The sequence below is a fragment of the Cyclopterus lumpus genome, chromosome 13, assembly GCF_009769545.1.
Source record: "Cyclopterus lumpus isolate fCycLum1 chromosome 13, fCycLum1.pri, whole genome shotgun sequence".
NCBI classification, from domain to species: Eukaryota; Metazoa; Chordata; class Actinopteri; order Perciformes; family Cyclopteridae; genus Cyclopterus; species Cyclopterus lumpus.
The window spans coordinates 15,165,736-15,186,526 of NC_046978.1; the positions used below are offsets into that span (position 1 = coordinate 15,165,736).

The following is a 20,791-nucleotide window of genomic DNA, read 5'->3' on the forward strand; positions in this document are numbered from 1 at the left end:
CTTAGCCTATTCGATAGGGGCCTCCCTCCCTAATCCCTGCTTTCCACAAGTGAGCACTTGTTGGGAATGTTTCAGGCACGGCAGAAAGCGCACATTGTTGTCTCAACACTTGTAATCCCATTGGTTCTTCTTCTCGGTTTAATTTTTGATTTCATGTCTTTGGTTGTTTACAGTGATCTTGCAGTGGCACCCTGAGGACATTTGGAAGAAAACACGGTGCCGGCAAAAACAAAGTATATTTCATCAATATCTGAACTAGTCCTCTGGGAGGGGATGAGCGAAAAGAGAAATCATCACAACGGTAAAATAAAATGAATCAGACAACCACAATATTGCTGATAACATTGTATTTATTAATATAGTATCAGCACAGGGTTAAACCCATGTGACCGTTAAGCTTACACCCCTTGCCCATTGATAACAATATCATGCATATAGTATTCTTAAGTCAAATGTATTGCTAAACATATTAATACTGTGCTTAGCTAACTTAAGAGTAGCATGGTGACAAATTGAAAGAATGTAATCAAATAATATTAAGAGGTACTGTGACAATTATTCAACATGTGAATTTAAGTGCATTCACTTGCATTTTGCACTTGTGGCCTCACCCCGTATGACGGCTCCCTCTGCTGGAAGAGAAAGTCTCACAGGCTGTGAAACTCCAAACCTTCCCTTAGTTCAGAGGACAGCTGAGATTTATTTTTTAAAAATAAAAAAAGGTTAAAAGAAAAATGTATTGGACCATAATTTTTCAAGATATAAACTTATTTTTCATCCCTTCACCCCGTTTATTCCAAATCTGTGATTTGATTGAACTGGTGAAGGTCTGTGTGCCATCAAAGCGAGGTAACCATCATGATCGTCAGTGAGCGTTAGGGGCAACCCTTCAGCTGTGCCAGGGCGGCGTACAGTTTACCTCCTGGACATTCGGTTTGGCCCAAATCTCGGTGCCCAACCACAGTAAACTTTGGGATTAGAAAGCCCTCACAAACTCCAGACTGCAGCAGCAGTTTGACGGACGACATGGCCTCTGTGCTCGGCGTCCCAACTGAAATTAAAACGATGTTGCGTTATCATATCGGGACTCCATAACACCATTCTGAAGGTCTTTATGATATTTCCTAGACATGTGCTCTTTTTGTTGCACAATGAAAAAAAAAGAAAAAAGGAAAAGATAATAAGTGCACCTACCATTGAAATCTCCCATGAAGGCGATCCCCACTGAGTCATCATTGTTGCCTTTGGCGTGTGCCCCTACCACACCCCAGCCGCGGCCCTCATACACTGAACCGTCTTCTCCGACAAGAAAACTGAAGCACACAGAAAGGATGGTTGAGGATCCATAAGCATATAATTAAATTCCCTCCAGTACGCCCACGTCCTACATACACAATATTAACATCTCTCTAAAAATGACCCCCCCCCCCCCGCCCCCCAACTGTTCGAGCTACTCACTTATACCCGATGTCGTCGAAGCCTCTTTCCGTCATATGGTTTCTCTGAATGCTGGCAATGCGGCTCTTGCACTCTTTCTCATCTTTGCATCTTGGGAGGGCGGTGTGGTGTATGACCGCTCTCTTGGCAGAGCCCGTCAAGGTCTCCTTACTTTTAGGGGCAGCGGCTTCCCACTGCTGCCTTGAAACAATGTTCACTGAAAAGAAAAATCCAAAGCATAAATCACAATTAATCACTTGGTGGACGCCATAAAATGTTACTTGCTGCGATAAATAAAACACAACTTTGAAGTGTACAAATATTTAGTGTTGTCTTACCTGTTTGGGCCATATCTCCGTACACAGGTGACTTTGAATGCAGTGGACTGGACTGCCGCCTTATGAAGGAGCCCGTTTCAGGAGGTGTGGTCACGGGAAGTACACCTTCCTCAGTCTTCCATGTGGATGTATCAGCACACAGATTATGTGCCAACTGGTCATGTTGGCCAAGTAATAATCTAGTTCCCAGAGGGGTTTTGTGGAATATACGCAGTTGAAAAAGAAGGAAGTGCAATCGACAGTCAATATTCCACATTGAGAGAGGAAACCGGTGGCCTTTTCTTTACTGTAAACGAGGCATGGCTGCTTCATGTGACGCTTTAGGGAGGAAACCAGTTGCACCAGTTTTACATTGTGTGTGTGTGCGTTTACAGTGGGAGGAAACAAGGAGTGGTATAATCCTGACATAAAGGAGTCACAGAACTGATGGGGCCAAAAGCATGGGTGTGTCTTCTAACGTATTAGTATTCATTAAATACTCAGACGCATTTAAAACAACTGGTTCTTTTAATCTAACAAAATACATTTCAAAATGACAACTGCTATAAAAAAATTATTAATACATTATATTCACAAGATGGTGTGTGACCAACTGCAAGCAATCAAACAAAGACAATTTCAGGTTCGACAAAAATCAGCAGCTCTGCTGTTTGACAAGAGAAAGCCACAGTAAATAGTCAAGAAAGAACTCCATCTGAGCTGCAGCTTTTTGTGAACGGCAATACTGTCGAGGAAAATGTTAGACCTCGTCATCGTCACTGGCTTTACTCCGTCCATCTGTGTCCACAGTGAGGGGCTGTGCACACGTAGTACAGTCTCATAGCGTCCTGTCAGGAGAAACATATTAAAATATTAGATCTTCTATTCAGTTCTTAAATCTAGAAAAGATGTATTGACAACAGGAAAATGTGTTTCCTCACTGACCACAAAAAGCTAGTAAACCTTTTCATAGACGAACCACATTAAAACTACAGGTCATGCATTGTGTGTTGAAAAGACAACTTACCTCAGCCTTCATACTGTGAGACTGGAAGAACACTGCCTCCTTGTGACCACATCTGGGTGGACATGGTTGGAGAACATGGTTAGAAATCTATTACGCCACAACACCTCATTACACAATCAGGAGTCAAGTCCAAATGGACGGTTCCCTGCACAGTTCAAGATGGGAATGTGGTGACGTGAATGTGTTGCAGGGGAAGGGAGTCGATCGTCCATCAAGGCAAATTCATAGAATTATTCTCAGAACATGGCCGCTGAAAAAGGGGCGAAAAAATCCCAGTAAAAAATCTGAATATAGTGAGAATGAGGACTCGAACGAGAAACCAGTTTCGCTCCGTTTCTGTAGTGGGATAGTTTGTCTACTTGTTGCAGTGAATTTCCAATGTAGGAGACAACATTTTCGCTCTCTGGTGGTTAAAAAAATTATAAATAAATCACAAAACCAAGCTGGCTTTCTGTGCTGAATACTGAATGTTGCACCACACTAACAACACAACAAATATTCACTTAAAAAAAAAAGAAATTAACAATTACGGGGCTCCAGAGGACGATTAACTCTGAGAAAAAACTTACTTGGGACAGGGGTGGTCCTCTGTCCTTGGAAGTGTTGGATCCTGAGATACATCAGCAATGATTTGTGTCAACTCACTGGAGAAAGAGAAAGAGAGAAGCAAGATACTAGATGACTTACCAACAATTAGCCCTCAAGCGACTAAGGCTACAAACGTAAAATATGCAATGTAATGTTTTACTGTCTCTGGCATTACAAACGTAGACCTCCGTGTTGTCACTCGATATTTATTTACACCATTGTAAAAGTCTGAATGTGCACAATTAAAATCAAGGGATTCTCTTTAACTGACTTTAGGAAAATCCGATTAAATGTCAGGACAACCACACTGGAAAAGTGTCTGAAGAATGAATTTAACTTGATGTGTAAGACCATTTTTGCGTTAGTTAAGGGGTAAAAAGATGTAGTGGATGCAAGCACGACGCACAAACTCAATCTTTTAAGCCTATTTCTCACAGAGAGACAGAAATGTGCTTTGTTGAACCTGTAACAACACCCAGAGGTAAGGTCAACTTCTGAGTCATTCATTTAGCCCTGTGTTTTCTTTTACTTACTCAACCTCGTGGGTGATCTTGTTGACATAGATGCAGCTGTTGTCCGCTTCTTGTTGGTAGTCACAGTTCCTGCACTGTGTGTTGAGTTCAATAAAAAGACAACGTGTTATTATTATTATTACATAGTAACAATGGACATTTAAGCTCATTGCCTCCCTCCATCTATCTCAATAAAAGAAGCCACACTCCTATCACAGCACTGAGGGTTTGAGACTGTACAGGCATGTTTAATATCACTATTACCATTAGAGTGATCCATGTTTTCATGCATTGCACCGAGACACGAATTGCTCCAGTGGCCAACTTTCAGAGCCAAAAAACGTTGTAACTTTTCATTTTTAATATGGTCAACCATGGATGACTTACGGTTCTGCTGTTAGCGGGGCTCGTCCCTGCGTGGGACTTTAACTTTGAACCAGGTACTTACCGCATAGAGCAGGATACGGTTCTCTTTGTCTTCTTTCGGGTACAACATGTTGTTACTGGAAAACAAACTTTAGTTTAGTGGTATATCCCGTAGACTTTTTAAAACAACGTCGCGTTAACGTGCGTCAAGCTATCTAGCTCGTGTTACTTATATATATCTTCTATTTGGCCGCAAACTCACCATTCTTGACAAAACCGTATCCCCACAAATCCCGGTTCGTATGTTCCAGTTTCTAAATCCATTGGGGAAGAAACTATAGGTCGAAGCTAAACGTGACAAATAATAAATGCGACGCTCTTTCGGATCCTTCACTTCTCCCACGCCGCTTTCTTCCACTCGTTTGAAAACAGACCGTCTGCGCATACGCGTGCTATCAAATATATGAAGGTTTCCGAGACAGCGCCACCTGGTGTGGGGAGGACGGACACAAAAAGCTCTGAGGCACTCGTATTTCTATTTGCCATACAGTAGTCTATTATATTATATAATATAATAATATAATAGTAGTCTATTATATTATAATAGACAATATATATATATTATATTATATAATAGACTACTGTATGGCAAATACGAGTGCCTCTATTATATAATATAATAGACTACTGATAATAAAATAATTGTATTAATATTATTTTTGATGAGTACACCATTATAACCCAAAGTTAATTTCAGTAAGAAATGTAATTTATTGATGCAAAACCACAAGGAAACATTCATTCTGATTCTGATGTAACAAACTTTACCCAATAATACATACTCTGAAGTGGTATACTGGCTTATTTCCACAGCCATTAACTTTATTGATGTTTTGATAACGTCTTTCAACCCAAACGAAAACCAGCAAAAACGGTGTCATTATCTACAGTTGCAAAGATATCGTTTCTGCCAGGCCCCCACAAATTCACAAAGACCTCGTCGTTTTTGGACAGTTTGATCACACTGCTCATACTGGCAACTTGGCTACACTTATCGGGCAGAGAGGTGTGATACAGAGACACCACCTTCTCTCCATTTTTTAAGATGTCACACTGTCCGCGTCCATACACAGACATGTGCACAGTGAAGTAATAGAAGCCGCCCCGGGGGCAGGAGAAGACCCCTGTGTCAGGACTGTAGCCTCCTCCCTCGTTGACCAGCACGGTGGTCAGCTTCAGGGCTCCAGAGTAACAGGGGTAGCTGTCATCGACATTCAGCTTGGCTGTGAACGCTACAGTGCCTATAGAATGGGCGACATCATGATGATCAGAGCAAGGAGTTAGCAATGTTGTGATGCCTAGTTTGTGTCAGTCACAACAAGCAACCAACAAACTCAATCATTCCTTTGTGAGGGGAAATGTTGTTTACAGTCAAGACAACATGTTAAGGACAGTATCAAAGTGATTGGGGTGGGGGCATGGACATTATGTTTAATTACAATTAATTTTGACTATTGATAACTAGTTGTAAACAAATAATTTGAGGTGGTGTACAATTTAAACCATAACATGTTAATGGTTTAATAGTTCTCACAAAGCCACAAATCAATCGATTCCATAACATAGGTGCATTACATAATTGTAAACATACCAACATGATGTGTGTTACTTTGAAAAGTTGGCACATATTGGTGTTATGGCGCTACATAATAGGAATGTTTTTTTTACCTGTATGAGAATCGCTGTCTCCGCGACCTGGTTCATACGCCATGACTAAATCTTCTGATGTTGTCTGTAAAAAACAACAAAAAAACAACAAAAATTAAACGAGTGCAATATTTTCATGGTTCCAACATAATATCTGTGATTTATCTGTATACAAGCTGCAAATCTGTAGACTTGTATTATAAAATAGAATGGTAGTTATACACAAGATTACGTGATGACATGTGACTGATGCAGTTTATATATATAAAAATCACTGATTAATACAGAAGTTATTCTTTACTTCTCATGTTAACAATAAGTAAAATGTTACTCTCCCCATCTGAATTTCACTGCATTTCTATAACCAAAACAAATGCACGCTAACACTCCAGGGCAAAATCTATAGGAATGATTTACAAGTCCTTTCAAATAGAAATATATTGTTTTATATAATTCTGGCATGAAACCCTACAAGCACTCTAACTAAGGAGCAGTGCACGTCTTACCGCTTGCTGTCTTGAGGGGGAATGCTGCAAATGTTATAAAGACAAGCAGAGAAGCAGAAGTTGTTTGTCTGGTTTCTGACTAACAAGCAAACAAACAGCATTCTGATCCTTCACATTGTTGTTAATCTGCTTGTAGTGGAAGTTATGTGGGATCATTCCAGAGCTGGATGAGTCAGATAGTATTTAAGAAAGGTCTGTTTTCCTCCTGTTACTAGTGAAAACAACAACAAGATGAACAAATTTTAGTTCTCCTCCTGTGTTAATCTGTGCAGTTTTGGGAGTGATAGCAGATTATAAAAATCTAAATTTTTAGCCTACTTGGATTAAGGATTTCATCATAGCTTCTGTTACACCAAAAACAAGAAAACAAACGGATAATTTCATATGAACTAATTAAACAAAGACGAAACATAATCAATCTTGTGGAGTATGGAATCAACAAGAGGCTAAAAGAGAGTTTATTAATTCGCGCATTATATTTTATTTTATTTCACACAAGCATCACTTGACATTTGAAATAAGGAGCTCTTCGGGTATTATGACTTACTGTGGGACGAAGAGGATAACAGATGACAGCTTTATTGTAAGTGAAACCCAGTGAAGATAGTGTCATTATCTGTGGCAAAGATGTCATGTCGACCCGCCCCCCATGCACGAATCCAGACCTCATCTCTCGAATTATTTTGTACTCTCTTTTTTTTGAAATATTTTCCAAAATAAAAGACACTTTTGAAGTTGCAAATGCAACCAATCAAAATGTGTGTATGGATGCAGGCATCTAAAAAAAAAGCATTTTCCAAGTGATGACTGTGAAAAATATAAGAAAAAGAAGAAGAAAAAAAACATGTCAATAAACTTTAATTTGAGTTCATCAATTAACAACCTACAGCACAAGAAGCACTCAAAACTATTTCTAGATCCTTTTGGTAAGATTTGATTTGCGAAATCTGATACAAATATAAACAATCATATAATATATAATATATATCTTTTATGCAACAAAGAGATCCGTACCTGTTGCTGCCTTACAGAAGAATATTTTTTGTTCATCAGCTGGAAAACCACATGCAGATAAGTGAGGTTGTTTTTCTGGTTGGCAGAACGTCTCATGCTGAGGCAACATGCCGAGAGGTTATGCACAGATTCAGATTCTTAAAACAATACGTGATACTCACAATATATTCTTAGAGTTTTCCTAGCAGTTTAGTGTAATCATAGAGTAATAACACAATATTTATGTGTTGGGGTTGACATTGAGGAAGGAAGGGAGTGGCATTGGTGCAAAGATTGTCTCACAATTTAACAGACCATAGATTGATAGAGCAGGCACGGTCCAACAACTTCAGGAACAGAAGAGTCATACGATGGGATATAAATAATGTGCAGTGATGGATGTTTGTGCATGCTATTTGTGGTTGATTGAGTAATAGTTGAAAAATCACACTTAGCACTGACAGTAAGGAGATCAAGTTTCATCAGCTGTCAAATTCTTCAAACTCTTCTTGCTCGTCCTCAGCAATAAGAGACTTCCTGTTTTCAAAGGGGGAGTTTAGTGACGGCATTCAGAATACTGGAATTTGACAGCGTTGTTTGTTAAAGTATGTGTATGTAATCTGTTACTGACCATGAAATGATATGAAATATCTAAACTTGATTTTCGTTCTCGCATTTCTTTCAATTAATAACTCTAAAACCTAAAACAAATAATTACTCAATAATAAAATCATGAACAAATTAAATCAATATGAATCAACTGAAACACAACAAATGGCGGGATAAGAGAGAATTAGTGAGTAAACATAAGCCAGAGGGGAGATTACAAGCATAATGAAGACATACACAAAGTGGTGATCAGTTGAAGTGACTCTGCCTCCGGCTTTTACGAGTTTTCTTAGCTCCATTTTTTGGATTTTTGTTTTTTCAAAATGCTCGGGGCAAGTAAGTATTGTTGGTTACACAAGTAGATCATGTTTGACAAGTTATGTACTGAAACATGATCAGAAACTAATTCAGCTACATGGTGATCATTGTGCATGAAATATGTATTAGTCTTTACCGTAGGTCTGTGCATGCCTGAGACAAAGGAGGCTCCTATGAATACTATAATAATCTATACTTTTTGGAACAATGACTTTAAGGTCGTACATGCTTTCAGGTGCAATCTGCTATTAATTCATTTCAGCCTTGCCCATAAACAAATTCACTTGTTAAATGTTCAAGACATGGCAAGAACATCAAACGTGCTGTATATACATAAAATATGTTTGTCAACAGATGATGTAGGAACTGAAAGTACAAATATATACAGACACAAAAAATAATAACCAAGTTCATAATGGACAGTAAAAACAATTGATTAGATTCAGTTAAAGATCAGGTATACATATATAATAACGACATAGCTTAACACATTTCAGAAAGATCTCAAGCACCTCTATCTGTCACATGTTACCCTAAATGGAACCCGACAAAGACGGTATCGTTATCTTCCGTTGCGATGATCTCGTGCCGACCGTGACCCCATAAATTCACCCACACCGTGTCTCCCTCCGACAGCTCCACGGTGCTACTGGTGCTGGCCACCTGGCTGCATTTATCTGGGAGACTAGTGTGATACACCGAAGCCAAACTCTCTCCATTCTTATATATATGGCACACTATCGCACACGGACACGTGCACAGTGAAGTGATAAAGTCCCTCCAGAGGGCAGGTGAAGAGGCCTGTGTCAGGGTCGTAGGCGTCTCCCTCGCTGGCCAGCACGTCCACGAGCTTCAGGACACCGGCGTGGTACAGAGTGCTGTGAGCCACGTTCAGCTTGGCCGTGAAGGCCACCACTCTTCTTGTAGTGGGGTCAGCAAAACAGATTAGCCATTTGAACACATAGATTTGCTGCTCGCGTCCGGAGCATGGGGATTATTTCCTCCCCCCCCGCAGACAAACACAGAGGCTTACTTGGTGGTGGGATGTCAAGAACAAGGCTCTTTCCTTTTTTTTTGGGTCTTCTGGATTATGGTTGGCTAAAACAGAGACACGCGGAGCCGTGCGATGCAGGATCAATACCTGCACTGTCTTGTTACACATTGCACTTATAGTTAGGGCTGAATCAGGTTTGCCCTGGTCGAGCCCCTTGATATGCTGCTATAGGCTTATAGGCTGCTGGGGGATGTTTTAGGATACACTGAGCACCTATCTCATCTTCTCTCTCTCCTTATGGATGAATTTACATCTCTCCATTGCACTTTATTAACTCTGCTTCCTCCCCGGAGTCGTTGTGACTTCACGTCTCATAGGGTCCATTGGACCTGGAGGTGTCTGATGCCTGGTGAGCCGGCCTCCTGCGTTGGCCCTGCTGATGCGCCCCGCCCCGCCCCCCCTCCTCTCTACCTCCTTCTGTTTCATGGATTAGAGTTCCATTCATACATTGTCATATTCATGTAATGTGTTTATGTAACTTTGTAAATGCTGTTCATTCTGTACACATGACATCTATTGCTTCTGTCCATCCGGGGAGAGGGATCCTCCTCTGTTGCTCTCCTGAAGGTTTCTTCCCTTTTTTCCCTGTCAAAGGTTAATTTTGGGCAGTTTTTCCTGATCCGATGTGAGGTCCTGGGACAGAGTTGTCGTATGTGTACAGATTGTAAAGCCCTCTGTGGCAAATTCTTAATTTGTGATATTGGGCTATACAAAATAAACTGAATTGAAAAAAAAAATATGAAAGGTGGAATGACGCAGACACGGAACATAATTGAAAAGTCGCGGTCATTTTGCATATACACTCATTTAGCGGCTTCACCAGAGCTGTCATGCTCTCTGCACACGCTGCACACACTCTTGACTACAGAGGAAACGATGGTCTAAAAGAAAAGAAATGGTTGCAATGCCGAGACACATGTTTTTTATTATTATTATTATTATTATTATTATTATTATTATTATTATAAATAAATAATTTTAGCTTTTTACATTCTGTAAAAGTGCATTTAGACTGTAAATACTTAAACATTACAATTCCTGTTTACCAGACTTTCCACATACAATAGGAATACTTTTACAGTCATATCAAGTAGTTTAGGAGAATAACAGGTAACAATAAATGCTGTGACTGCTATGTTCTTGCCACAATATGAATATGTCAAAGGTCAATGACCACTCAAACTAACACTAGGAATGACTATTAAGGGACTTAAACATGAATAAGTGGAGAGTTCCTTACCTGCTTCTGCCTCGTGGTTGCTGAGCATTTTCGACAGAGGGGAAGGCGTGCAGTTTTTTCTGGTTTGCAGAGCGCTGCTCTTTAATAAAGCTCGTAGGCGTTTGAAAAGCATTTTTGTATCTAATCTAGAATCAATCGGTCTGAGTCGATTGATCTTTTCATGTACATGGTGGAAGATGACAGACAGGTGCAAACCTTTTCTGGTAACATCTGCCCTTCCTCACCTGCCCACCAGCTGTCTTCTGCTCCTGCTCGTCAGCAACTAATCTGCATAGAGCACTTTACTGCCTGTGAAGAGCGGCTCACAGCTGCAGTGAGTCTTAATAAAAGCTGCATTTGACTCGGCTGATATATATTTTGATTTTGTGCAACTTAAATTATGCAAACATGGGGTCATTTCATGCAGATTTGAACTAATTTGCAGAAAATTGATGATCTTCTAAATTTTCAAATAGAGTCGTGGGACTTTCCAATGTTTATAGCTGAATATACTATAATATACTGTATGTATATATGCACATGACCATTATTTGGAAGATGCTTTCAGATTTTCTTCCGTCACACTTCTGCAGGAGCAGAACACCATTTGTGTTGCACTAGCTCCGTCACCACCTTGTTACACATATAGCCGATTGACTTAGCCTACAGAGAGGATTACACATGGCTGTTAGCAGCACTCTGTCTGTTAGCCATAGTTGGAGCCTGTTATATATTTATATATATATATATCTATCCCCCCACCCCCACCTCCCAATCCTGAGCCCTTGATCCCTGGGCTAATTCCATGAATCGTCCAAATCTAAATCCACTGATGGAGCAATGGCAAACGCAGAGAGGAGAGAGAGAGAGAGAGAGAGAGAGAGAGAGAGAGAGAGAGAGAGAGAGAGAGAGAGAGAGAAAGAGAGGGAATGGGGGATAGGCATGGGATGGGGAAGAAATAGAAAGGAGCTCATATCAATCCTATCGTTGTCCATTTTGTGAGCATTTATGCTACCCCACTGTGTTCATTTAGCTTTCATCAATAGTGGGGTCATGTGCCAGCCGTGTGCCCTTTTCATGTTTCTTTACAGATGCACCAGCCACCCAGTGTGCCAACTCATCAAAGGGGACCGTCAAGCTTGGCTGACGTCACCCATCCAGCCTCTGTAATCGAAAGAGACGTTAATCCTGCTCCTCTCCAAAGCCTGGCAGTTGGGTGGGGTGGGACAGGGAGGGATATTGAGCGAGACATGAGGAAGGAAGTTGGATACGGGGGACACAGGAACGCATGTAGGCTTTGGGATAGCAGACTGACTCATTTCGGAGCTGGACAAGCGAGACCGGCGCTGTCTTAACTGGAAAAGGAAATCAGGCACACAACCGTGTCCTGATCCTCCGCTTAACTTCTGGGACATCTGAGGGTTTCGGGACCCCCCCTCCCCCTATCCAGGCTTCGCCCTGGAGGCCCAAAGACTGGCTGAGGCCTCTGCGGAGGGGGAATGCTGCGGGGGCTGCTCACCTCCTCCTGCGCCCCCTCTAGTGACACCTGTACTCATTGTGGAGGAGACAGGCTTCACCACCGTGGAGCTGTGCCAAGATGGAGAAGGCATCTGCCTGACTTCAAATGAGGGGTAAGAGGATGCTGACGTTTGTGTGTGTGTGTGTGTGTGTGTGAGTGTGTGTATGTGTGTGCGTGTGTGTGTGTGTGTATTTCAGGCGCAAATAGTACTCACACTGGGTTTTTCCCAGGTTGAATGCACTCAGCATGAAACTTAGCCTGACCACAACGAAAGCTCACTCTTGATGTAGGCGAACATTAAGTGTGTATCTTCTGATCATGAAGATGAGATCAGGCAAAGTCAAACAGAAAGGTGAGAGGAGTTTAACTCATTAAAGTAGTAAACAGTTTCATCACAAGGTCTATTTAGTGGCTGCTTTGCGAGTCGTAAAATCAGCAGCACTTGAAGTTCGCTCAGCTGTGGGGTGAAGTAGACGTTCAAATTTTAGCAACTTATCATCCACGTTGGCTTTAAAATCAAATGGTCATTCCGGGCTTTGAAAAACACCCTCGCTTCATGGTTCATTTAGTATAGCTGCCGTGAAGCTTTCGAGCCTATTAAATGGTGCACGTTTTCTTTAATCCCGAGCATATGTTTTAATCATGCAACGAGAGATGAGTACAATAGGAAACCCTCACGGTCTGCTGTAACGGGACTGCAGAATTTCTTCACCTCATTTCATTCATTGCATAAGAACAGCGTGTTGCAAGTAAACTTTATGGACGTTTTCCTAATCAGCTTGTGGCCCATTTATCTCACACTTTTATGTCTGAAAGGACAAGAAAGTGGCTGCGGAAATAGAAGAAAAGTCCAGTTGCTCATATAGAACTGAAACGAGAACATTGTTTTAAAAAAAAAAAAGGTTCTGAGAAGGGAACAAGAAAACACTTAATTTGCTGTCTTGTTTATTACTTTGTCTCACTTCTGACACAACTTCTGATCACACTAATGGGTGTGGGTGGGGTGTGTGTGTGTGTGTGTGTGGGGGGGGTGGGGGGGGGGGGGGGTGTAGAGGCATTTCATGTGTGTGTGTGTATATCACTGATCATTAGGCTTTTGGTCATTGCAGAAATGTATCTCCCTGTGAGTCCTGTGTATCATTTCAACTGAACATTTCAGATGTATTCTCATTTCATTAAACTCTATATACAACAATTTCTATATTATATTATCTTTTTTATGGTTATGTACATTTTTCAAAAGCAGTGTGACTGCACGTTTGATCCTGTGGACCGATTGTTGACTGAGCTGAAATGTGCAGGTGTTTAGAGGAAGTGTATATGAGGGGGATTACATGGAGGTTAAGCTTCTTCATCATAATAGCTGAAAGTTTCCATCACAGGTGGCACACAAACAGCTTAGCGTGACACAGTTGTCCGCAAGCGTAATATCAGAAATTGAATTGTAGTGGCTGCGCACATTCACAAGTGGGTCAAAAATGATAGCATCCTCTCAAAGCTGATCCCATTTAGACGAGAACAGGGCGTCCTCGTTTGGGCGAACTGGCTTAGTGTTCCTTCATTTGTCACATCATACAATGAACTTGAGGCTGTCGACGGAGACACTGAGCCTGAAATGTGTCACATTAAGGCAGTCGGAAAAATCAGGGTTGGGGGACAGAGAGAGAGAGAGAGAGAGATGATCAGCTGATGCAATTTTTTTAAATTCTCACTTTTTAATTCTCACTTCTTTTTAAACTCAATGTACTACTTGAACTAAAGCATATGCGTCTCAAACAGGCGTGTGTACTTGCATACATCCGAATGAAAGAAAAAACCCTAAAGAGGAACCAACACTGTAAATCTTACAACACGATTAACAGCCTGCAGAACAGGCTACAGCAGCTTAATGAGGCGGCACAGAAGTGTGTTAAAGGTAAATGCTCATTGGTATCAATGTAGAGGACGACATAGTTTCAACCTGGAGATACATTGCATTACTATATTCTGTTTTTTAAAACATATACCGCTCCAAACCACCATTTGTTATTCATTCCGCATCATTTTCAGATGACCGTCCTTTATAATATTGAGCCAGCTGTGACCATTAAAAGCTAATTCATATCTTATATCCTTTCATTTACGTGATTAACATGCCATGCTTTGATTTTTTTTACTACTAATCGTGTGCAGCGTATACCAGATTGCATAAATGCTCATAGAATTAATCTGCTGTATAACTACCCTCTACTGTGTGACATCCTGCTGTTCTCTAAACAAAAAAATGCTCAGTGCATTTCCAAGAAGAAAATAGTTTGATTTACCTCCTGAGTTTGATGTAGTGTGTGACTAATGCATGCTCTTAGCAAATACCAAAAAGTCTAAAAACAGAAAGATTGGAGATTAGATCTCTCTCTCTCAAATGAAATGTATTTAAAGAGTAAGCAAGATTGAACAGATTATGTCATTACACCAGGCGATTGAATGACAGCAAACCAAGATTGGTACAGATAGCGGCCGGACGGACAGTGAGAGACAGTGAGAAAGGGAGAGAGGGAGCAGGAGAGGGGGATGAAAAGAGGATTTGGAAAGATCCTCAGTCCTTCTTAATCCCCCGTCGGCTTTTCTGGAGACCATAAACAGATTTGAGGATGGATGTGTACACAGGCTCATGCCTGTAACTGAAACAAGTGACTACTTTACAGATACTGTAGACTGTGGATCTGATAAAGGGAAAACGATCAGGGCTTCAAAGGAAACAGAGGTGAAACAGGTGACTCACGGCCCTTAAGAGCGGGGAGAGAGATACAAAAACAGCACTTTTGTTGTGCCGGCCTCCGTGTAAGAAAACAAAAATATGAGCGAAGGAGGACATAATCCATTTTTTGTATCAAACCCCATTTGCGCTAATCTGAAGTATGAGTGTGTTCCAATGTGTGTGTGTTAGGGGACTCACACACAGTCACATAATACACATATTCAGAACGGCTTTGGCCAGAGACATGCAGGACAGAACATCTCTGACCAATCAAAAGCCTGGATGTCGGATACTGCGATACTGTATTTCAGCTGTGTGTGTGTGTGTGTGGTGGTGGGTGGGTGGGGTGGGGTGGGGTGGGGGGTGGGGTGGGGGGGGGGGGGGTTGAGGGGTTGTTTCATAGAAAACCGGATGGATTGATTTCATCCAGTGCCACTCACTGACTGTCCAACTGTGGACCTCTGCTGTGCTGCGGGAGGCTTGTAGACTAGTCCGATAGACATGTAAGAGTGAGAGAAACAAGGCCATGTTTGTTGGCTGAATGTCTCGTGGCAGTTTTCCACGTATTTAGCTGTCAGTCACTGCAGATTTCTGGGGTTTATTGTATTATTCTGCGAGGAAAAGATCTTTCACTTGGCATCCAAATATATTCTATATTTGGCGTGGAAGATTTTAGAAGAAGAATATGATCAATTAGAATGAGATCTTTTGTACAAAACTATGGAGGACCTTTGTTTCCAAAAGAATGACATAAGGCAGGCTTCATATTGGCAAAAAGAGGCCAATGTCTCCACGGTGAAAATGTCACTTGTTTCTTTACAGTGTATGTTTGTTTCTAGTCTCTGTTATGGCGTTGTTTCCTCTGCAGATACATGGAGGAGATGAGCGGAGATCCAAACTGTGAAGACATGCAAAAGAAGGACCAACGATTGTCATTCCAGGTACGTTGCACCATCAGATTGCAACACAAAATGTCACAAAATGCTCGACAGTAGTAGTGACACAAATGCTGATAAAAAACGAGAATTAAAATCCATGAGACACCATAAGTAGAGGAACTGGTCCAGCATTGCGGATGTGTGTGTGTGTGTGTGTGTGTGTGTGTGTGTGTGTGTGTGTGTGTGAGAGAGAGATAATATATGTCAATATGAGAGTGGTCAAAACTGTTAAAAAAACTATGCACACAAATGCAGTATTAATGTATTTGGCTGTAAATTAAACGTACTTTCGGCTGGACACTTCTGCTCAACTCTTAATAAGCTCCCTCGCCTTTTCCTGCAGATCTTCCCTGACCCCGTGGAGGTCATCCTGGACCCAGAGACCACCTTTCACAGGCTGGACCTCGACCATGTGAAGGAGCGTCTACCCTCCATCGTTGTGGAGCCCACGGAGGTGAACGAGGTGGAGAGCGGAGAGCTGCGCTGGCCTCCGGAGAACATGGACACGGAGGAAGAGGAGGAGGACCTGTTCTTGGAGCAGTGCATCCCCCCGGCCAACATTGCAGACTGGGGAGAAGAGGAGGAAGAGGAGGAAGAGAAGACGTCTGTTATACTGAACGAGCAGCATGGCTTGACACTCATTGGTGAGTGGCACATGTCATCATACTCTCTGCTTTACACTCCTCTGATGATTAGAAAACTGATCTTTTCTAACATCCTAATGCTCTGCTTGGATGACCTTAATTTGGAAGATCATAATAACTTTTAAAAGCCTTTAGAAGAAGTCACGAATATAAAAAAACCTGAATAATCCACTGTCATTTTGGATTTATCTATTTTTAATGGGAAAAAAAGTCAGCACTTATGCCATCACACTTCTCTAATTTTTGGTGTGAAAATGTGTGTGCGTGCAGTGAACTATACTACCCGGACCTGAACCACAACCTGTGGCCACCACAACCAAATAAGTAGCACTGTATCACACAGAATCATCATTTACGGCTTCTCTCATTCTGGGAAACGAACTCTATGTGTGATTATATTATATTATCATAGATACTGTACTCCAGCTACCACTTTCAACATTTAAGCAACTGCCTAAAGATTGGACAAAACACGAGTCGCATAGCCAACAAGAACATATTGAATTTCTTTAAACATCTGATTATCTGATAGATCTGATGTATTGTATTCTAGAGTTGCTTGGGAAAGTAATGTTTAAAGCTAATGAATATGAAAACACATCATATAGAGCTACATTTAAAATCTTCTCTTCTCTAAGACTCTACGAGCTTCTCCTTTTTGCCTTTATTTTGAAAGAATACACTGAGGTTAATAATCGACAATAAAAGAGAAATACAGGAATACATTTTTTTTTAGCTGTTTGGTGTAAATGGTTTTAAAACATAGGATAAAGACAGTGTACTTTCTTTCTCCGCAGACCTTCAGTCGGATGCATTTCGAGATGACACCCCCACCCTTCCACCGAGCAGCGCTCCAGCCCTCAACTGACTGAACCTCGGAGACCCAGTGAGGAAACATCCGGCAGATCGGCGTATGGCAACAACTATGACAACACAAGCCACAGTTTGACAGTGACAGGTGATGCGGAGATTAAACAGAAAGCCAATGTTGATGAAGAGGAAAACACAAGTATCCAAATATGTTTTAGAGGTCAAACACCTTTTAACAGCTACACGCCGACTCTGACATTTCTGTTCACATTAATATGAATATACACGCATGCCTGTAGGCATGAGAACAGAGACACACATACACAAACACACATTCTCATACACGCAAAAGTCAGCTTGCTGACGTCGGCCGCAGAGGTTTGAGCTGTACTGTGTTTTCTTTTTTTGTTCTACTTCTAAGTCAAACTTTTGCTGACGCCGTATCTTTATGTTTCATTTCCCTTGCTGTTTCCTACTTTTTAAGGGCTCACTGATGTCATGGGGCTAAAAGAGAACATCCTGCAATGACAACTGATTTTCTTTAGTTTGTGCTTGGTTGATTTATACTTCATCTCTGTACCTTATTAAACATATTTGTCATGGTCATCATTTTGACCCCAGAGGTGGATTTTGAGGACATTTACCTGGTTATAGCTTCGGTATAATATTTATTAGGCGTTGATCGGGATGACCACATCCAGATGTTACATTATTTCTCCCCGCCCGTTATGTGGGTGACTAACGCTGACTAATGTTGGGATCTTAAAATAAGAAATATCCATAATTTGACCAAAATCACTGCCATAGACTGTCTGGCAGACAGGAGTGAAACATTCAGTTTGTTGTCGGCCACGTTGAACCAGGCAGCTTGAGTTGCTATTCAGTAACAGTTGTAGACGCCATTGAGAAAGTAGTTGTGTTATAATACTCTCATTTGTGTTTAGGCTGATTTGTGAATAACTTGTATATAATTTGTTGTGTTATTGTAAAATGATAATTCTGAATTTGTCAATAAAGTATTTTGTCCCACTAATGCATATACTTATTTCTGTTTCTGAGGGTTTGTATCACATTTTTAAGATTAAGTAGAACATTTAATTTCATAAATCCACTAATATTTTTAAAACTACAAAATGATATATCCGAAATGATATTGAAAACTATCTAAAAGTGGAATAGCAGCAGAACAAGAATACATAAGAAACATAAAGATACATAAAAAGTGTGAATAAACACAAATAAAACAATTTATTGGGGGTTTAAACTGATATGAAAAAATATGTAAATATTTTTAGGAGGGGCATTGTGCAAGTCTGTGTGTGTGCGTGTGTGTGTGTGAGCTATAAAAACCCACTTGAAAGCAGAACGGCTTCATAACTTCCTTGCAGCAGTGAAGCTGCAACAGGCCACTCAAACTGTAAGTTTAATTGTTTTTATTGTAACTAGATTTGACATATTTATAAGATAATTCAACTAATCAGCTCAAATTGATCATATGTTATGATTGTGTTGGACTAATGTATGGACGTATCTATAGTTAATATTATTTTTACATTCAACATTTGTCCCACACCAAATTAAATCATGTCCATCTATTTATAATGATAATGTCAGCGTGATAAAAACGTTATTGTAATATTTGACAATTTTTCCATTTACAGCTTAAAACTAGCCATGGCTTCCTTTGAAGACTATGATAACAACTATGGCAATTTCACCAATTTACCCGACTATAATGACACAGAGTTCACCGGCGATTTTCCACCTGAGATTCAACCGATCCAGATCGCGGCTCTGGTCTTCTACGGCATCGGCTTCCTGCTGGGTGTGCCCGGTAATGCTGTGGTGGTGTGGGTGACGGGGTTCTGCATGCCCCACTCTGTCACCTCTCTCTGGTTCCTCAACCTCGCGCTGGTCGATCTTCTGTGCTGCCTCTCCCTCCCGCTGCTCATGGTCCCTCTGGCCCATGACGACCACTGGCACTTTGGGCCCCTGGCCTGCACATTAATCAAAAGCCTGTTTCACCTGCTGATGTACTGCAGCGTCCTGCAGCTGGTTTTGATCAGCGTGGACCGCTGGATGCTGGTCAGCCGACCCGTCTGGTGTCAGAACAACAGGCGCCATAAGCGGGCTGTCTGGGTGTGTGTTGCCGTCTGGTGCTTGGCCCTGGTGGGCAGCATCCCCCAGTTTGTTTACATCAAGGAGATCAAAGCCGGTGACGACAAGCGAGAGTGTGTGACGGTGTACACTCCCCTCAGTGCCTGGCTCGTCACATCCTACCGCTTCCTGGTGGGATTCTTCATCCCTTTCGTGGTGATCGTGGTCTGTCACTCGGTGGTGTACATGAGAGCGGAGGGCGGGATGCCAAAAGGTCGGACCCGCTCCAAGCGCACGCTAAAGGTCATCATCGCTGTGGTGCTGAGCTTCTTCCTGTGTTGGCTCCCACTGCACACTGTGGACTTCCTCACATTGACGATCCCTCGGAGTTCCCCCCACAGGCCCACAGTTTACCTGGCACATGTTTTAACACTGTGCCTGGCCTACTTCAACAGTTGCCTCAACCCGCTGCTCTATGTGTGTCTGGGCCGGGGCTTCAAGAAAAGCATGAACCGCTCCCTGCGCAGCATGCTGCACTTCATCAGCGAGGACCCAACGACCAAGGTGAGCATCGCTAATACCGAGACCAAGAGCTCGAGCTATGGGAAGGAGACAACCATCTGATGCTGTGTTGAGAACTGCAGTACCGAACGTGTTCTTCCTCTGGGTTTCATAAACTGTCATAAAGTAAATTAAAGTAATTTAAAACAAACTCCATCTAAAGGACAAACTTCAACATTTGAACTCTTGAGCAGCCCAATCCTGTGGTTTTACAAGCTATTATGAGAAGGAGTTTTGCTGATGCAGTTGAATGAAATGCAAAGATGTTATCCCGACTGCCTCAAGATTGCAAATCGGCAACTATTTGCCTCTATTTCCTGTGAACACTCATGTCTTACACAACAATAACAACTTCTCATTTATGCTCCTACAGAAGAATGATCTCAGGCGGTGTTTGAAGGCATTTCTGTTATAAATGATCTGATCTTTTTATTGCTTTTTGTTTGTTATAATTAAAGGTTGTTGTTCTAAATCCTTATTAAACTTTTCTTGTAATACTTCATTTTAAGAGTCATGTCCTCTTGCATAACAGCAGCCTACCATGCATAGACCACAAGAGGGAGCTACACTCCAAATCTCTGATGCTCAATGACCAAGGTGCATGGAGGTGCATGGAGGTGCATGGAGGTGCATGGAGGTGCATGGAGGTGCATGGAGGTCCTGAGTGGAGAAACAGAGTGTGTGAGACCCTCAAGACAAAAAGGACAATGAAATGTACTTTTTTTTTTTTTACCACTTTCCTATACTGCATATGCATGTTAATTTATGATGTTTTAAATGGGTCTTGTTGTGCCAGGGCAATCGAAGAATAAACTAAACAATAACTACCAAA

General features: G+C 41.5%; 5 protein-coding genes and 1 long non-coding RNA gene across 7 annotated transcripts; 2 read left to right on the top strand and 4 right to left on the bottom strand.

Annotated features, from left to right (window-relative positions):
• Positions 1–759: 759 nt before the first annotated feature.
• Positions 760–2,106, bottom strand: pglyrp5 (peptidoglycan recognition protein 5). The gene is made up of 4 exons (XM_034549214.1): positions 1,776–2,106; positions 1,459–1,654; positions 1,195–1,313; positions 760–1,051 (listed from the first exon to the last, which is right to left on the bottom strand). Exons 1-4 carry the CDS (start codon positions 2,029–2,031, stop codon positions 876–878), a joined length of 747 nt encoding a protein of 248 aa, XP_034405105.1. The 5' UTR covers positions 2,032–2,106; the 3' UTR covers positions 760–875.
• Positions 2,107–2,263: 157 nt separating this feature from the next.
• On the bottom strand, positions 2,264–4,690 carry polr2i (polymerase (RNA) II (DNA directed) polypeptide I). Its single transcript, XM_034549215.1, has 6 exons — positions 4,510–4,690; positions 4,330–4,384; positions 3,903–3,976; positions 3,351–3,425; positions 2,782–2,833; positions 2,264–2,602 (listed from the first exon to the last, which is right to left on the bottom strand). The coding sequence occupies exons 1-6, from the start codon at positions 4,569–4,571 to the stop codon at positions 2,540–2,542; spliced, it is 381 nt and encodes a 126-aa protein (XP_034405106.1). The 5' UTR covers positions 4,572–4,690; the 3' UTR covers positions 2,264–2,539.
• A 343-nt stretch (positions 4,691–5,033) lies between these two features.
• LOC117741670 (complement C1q and tumor necrosis factor-related protein 9-like) lies at positions 5,034–6,479 on the bottom strand. Its single transcript, XM_034548853.1, has 3 exons — positions 6,461–6,479; positions 5,976–6,039; positions 5,034–5,548 (listed from the first exon to the last, which is right to left on the bottom strand). The coding sequence occupies exons 2-3, from the start codon at positions 6,016–6,018 to the stop codon at positions 5,154–5,156; spliced, it is 438 nt and encodes a 145-aa protein (XP_034404744.1). The 5' UTR covers positions 6,019–6,039; positions 6,461–6,479; the 3' UTR covers positions 5,034–5,153.
• A 5,945-nt stretch (positions 6,480–12,424) lies between these two features.
• Positions 12,425–18,291, top strand: lbhl (LBH regulator of WNT signaling pathway, like). Of its 2 annotated transcripts, none has more exons than XM_034549335.1 (4): positions 12,425–12,524; positions 15,778–15,850; positions 16,191–16,491; positions 17,289–18,291. In XM_034549335.1, the coding sequence occupies exons 2-4, from the start codon at positions 15,782–15,784 to the stop codon at positions 17,357–17,359; spliced, it is 441 nt and encodes a 146-aa protein (XP_034405226.1). In that variant the 5' UTR covers positions 12,425–12,524; positions 15,778–15,781; the 3' UTR covers positions 17,360–18,291. The 2 variants fall into 2 exon arrangements, with proteins under 2 accessions (XP_034405226.1, XP_034405227.1); XM_034549336.1 differs by lacking the exon at positions 12,425–12,524 and adding an exon at positions 15,299–15,412.
• LOC117742011 lies at positions 15,294–17,383 on the bottom strand. The gene is made up of 3 exons (XR_004610786.1): positions 17,274–17,383; positions 16,135–16,414; positions 15,294–15,807 (listed from the first exon to the last, which is right to left on the bottom strand). It is a non-coding gene; the product is annotated as an uncharacterized LOC117742011 (long non-coding RNA).
• Positions 18,292–18,645: 354 nt separating the features above from the next.
• On the top strand, positions 18,646–20,791 carry LOC117741878 (C5a anaphylatoxin chemotactic receptor 1). The gene is made up of 2 exons (XM_034549125.1): positions 18,646–18,718; positions 18,963–20,791. Exon 2 carries the CDS (start codon positions 18,976–18,978, stop codon positions 20,020–20,022), a length of 1,047 nt encoding a protein of 348 aa, XP_034405016.1. The 5' UTR covers positions 18,646–18,718; positions 18,963–18,975; the 3' UTR covers positions 20,023–20,791.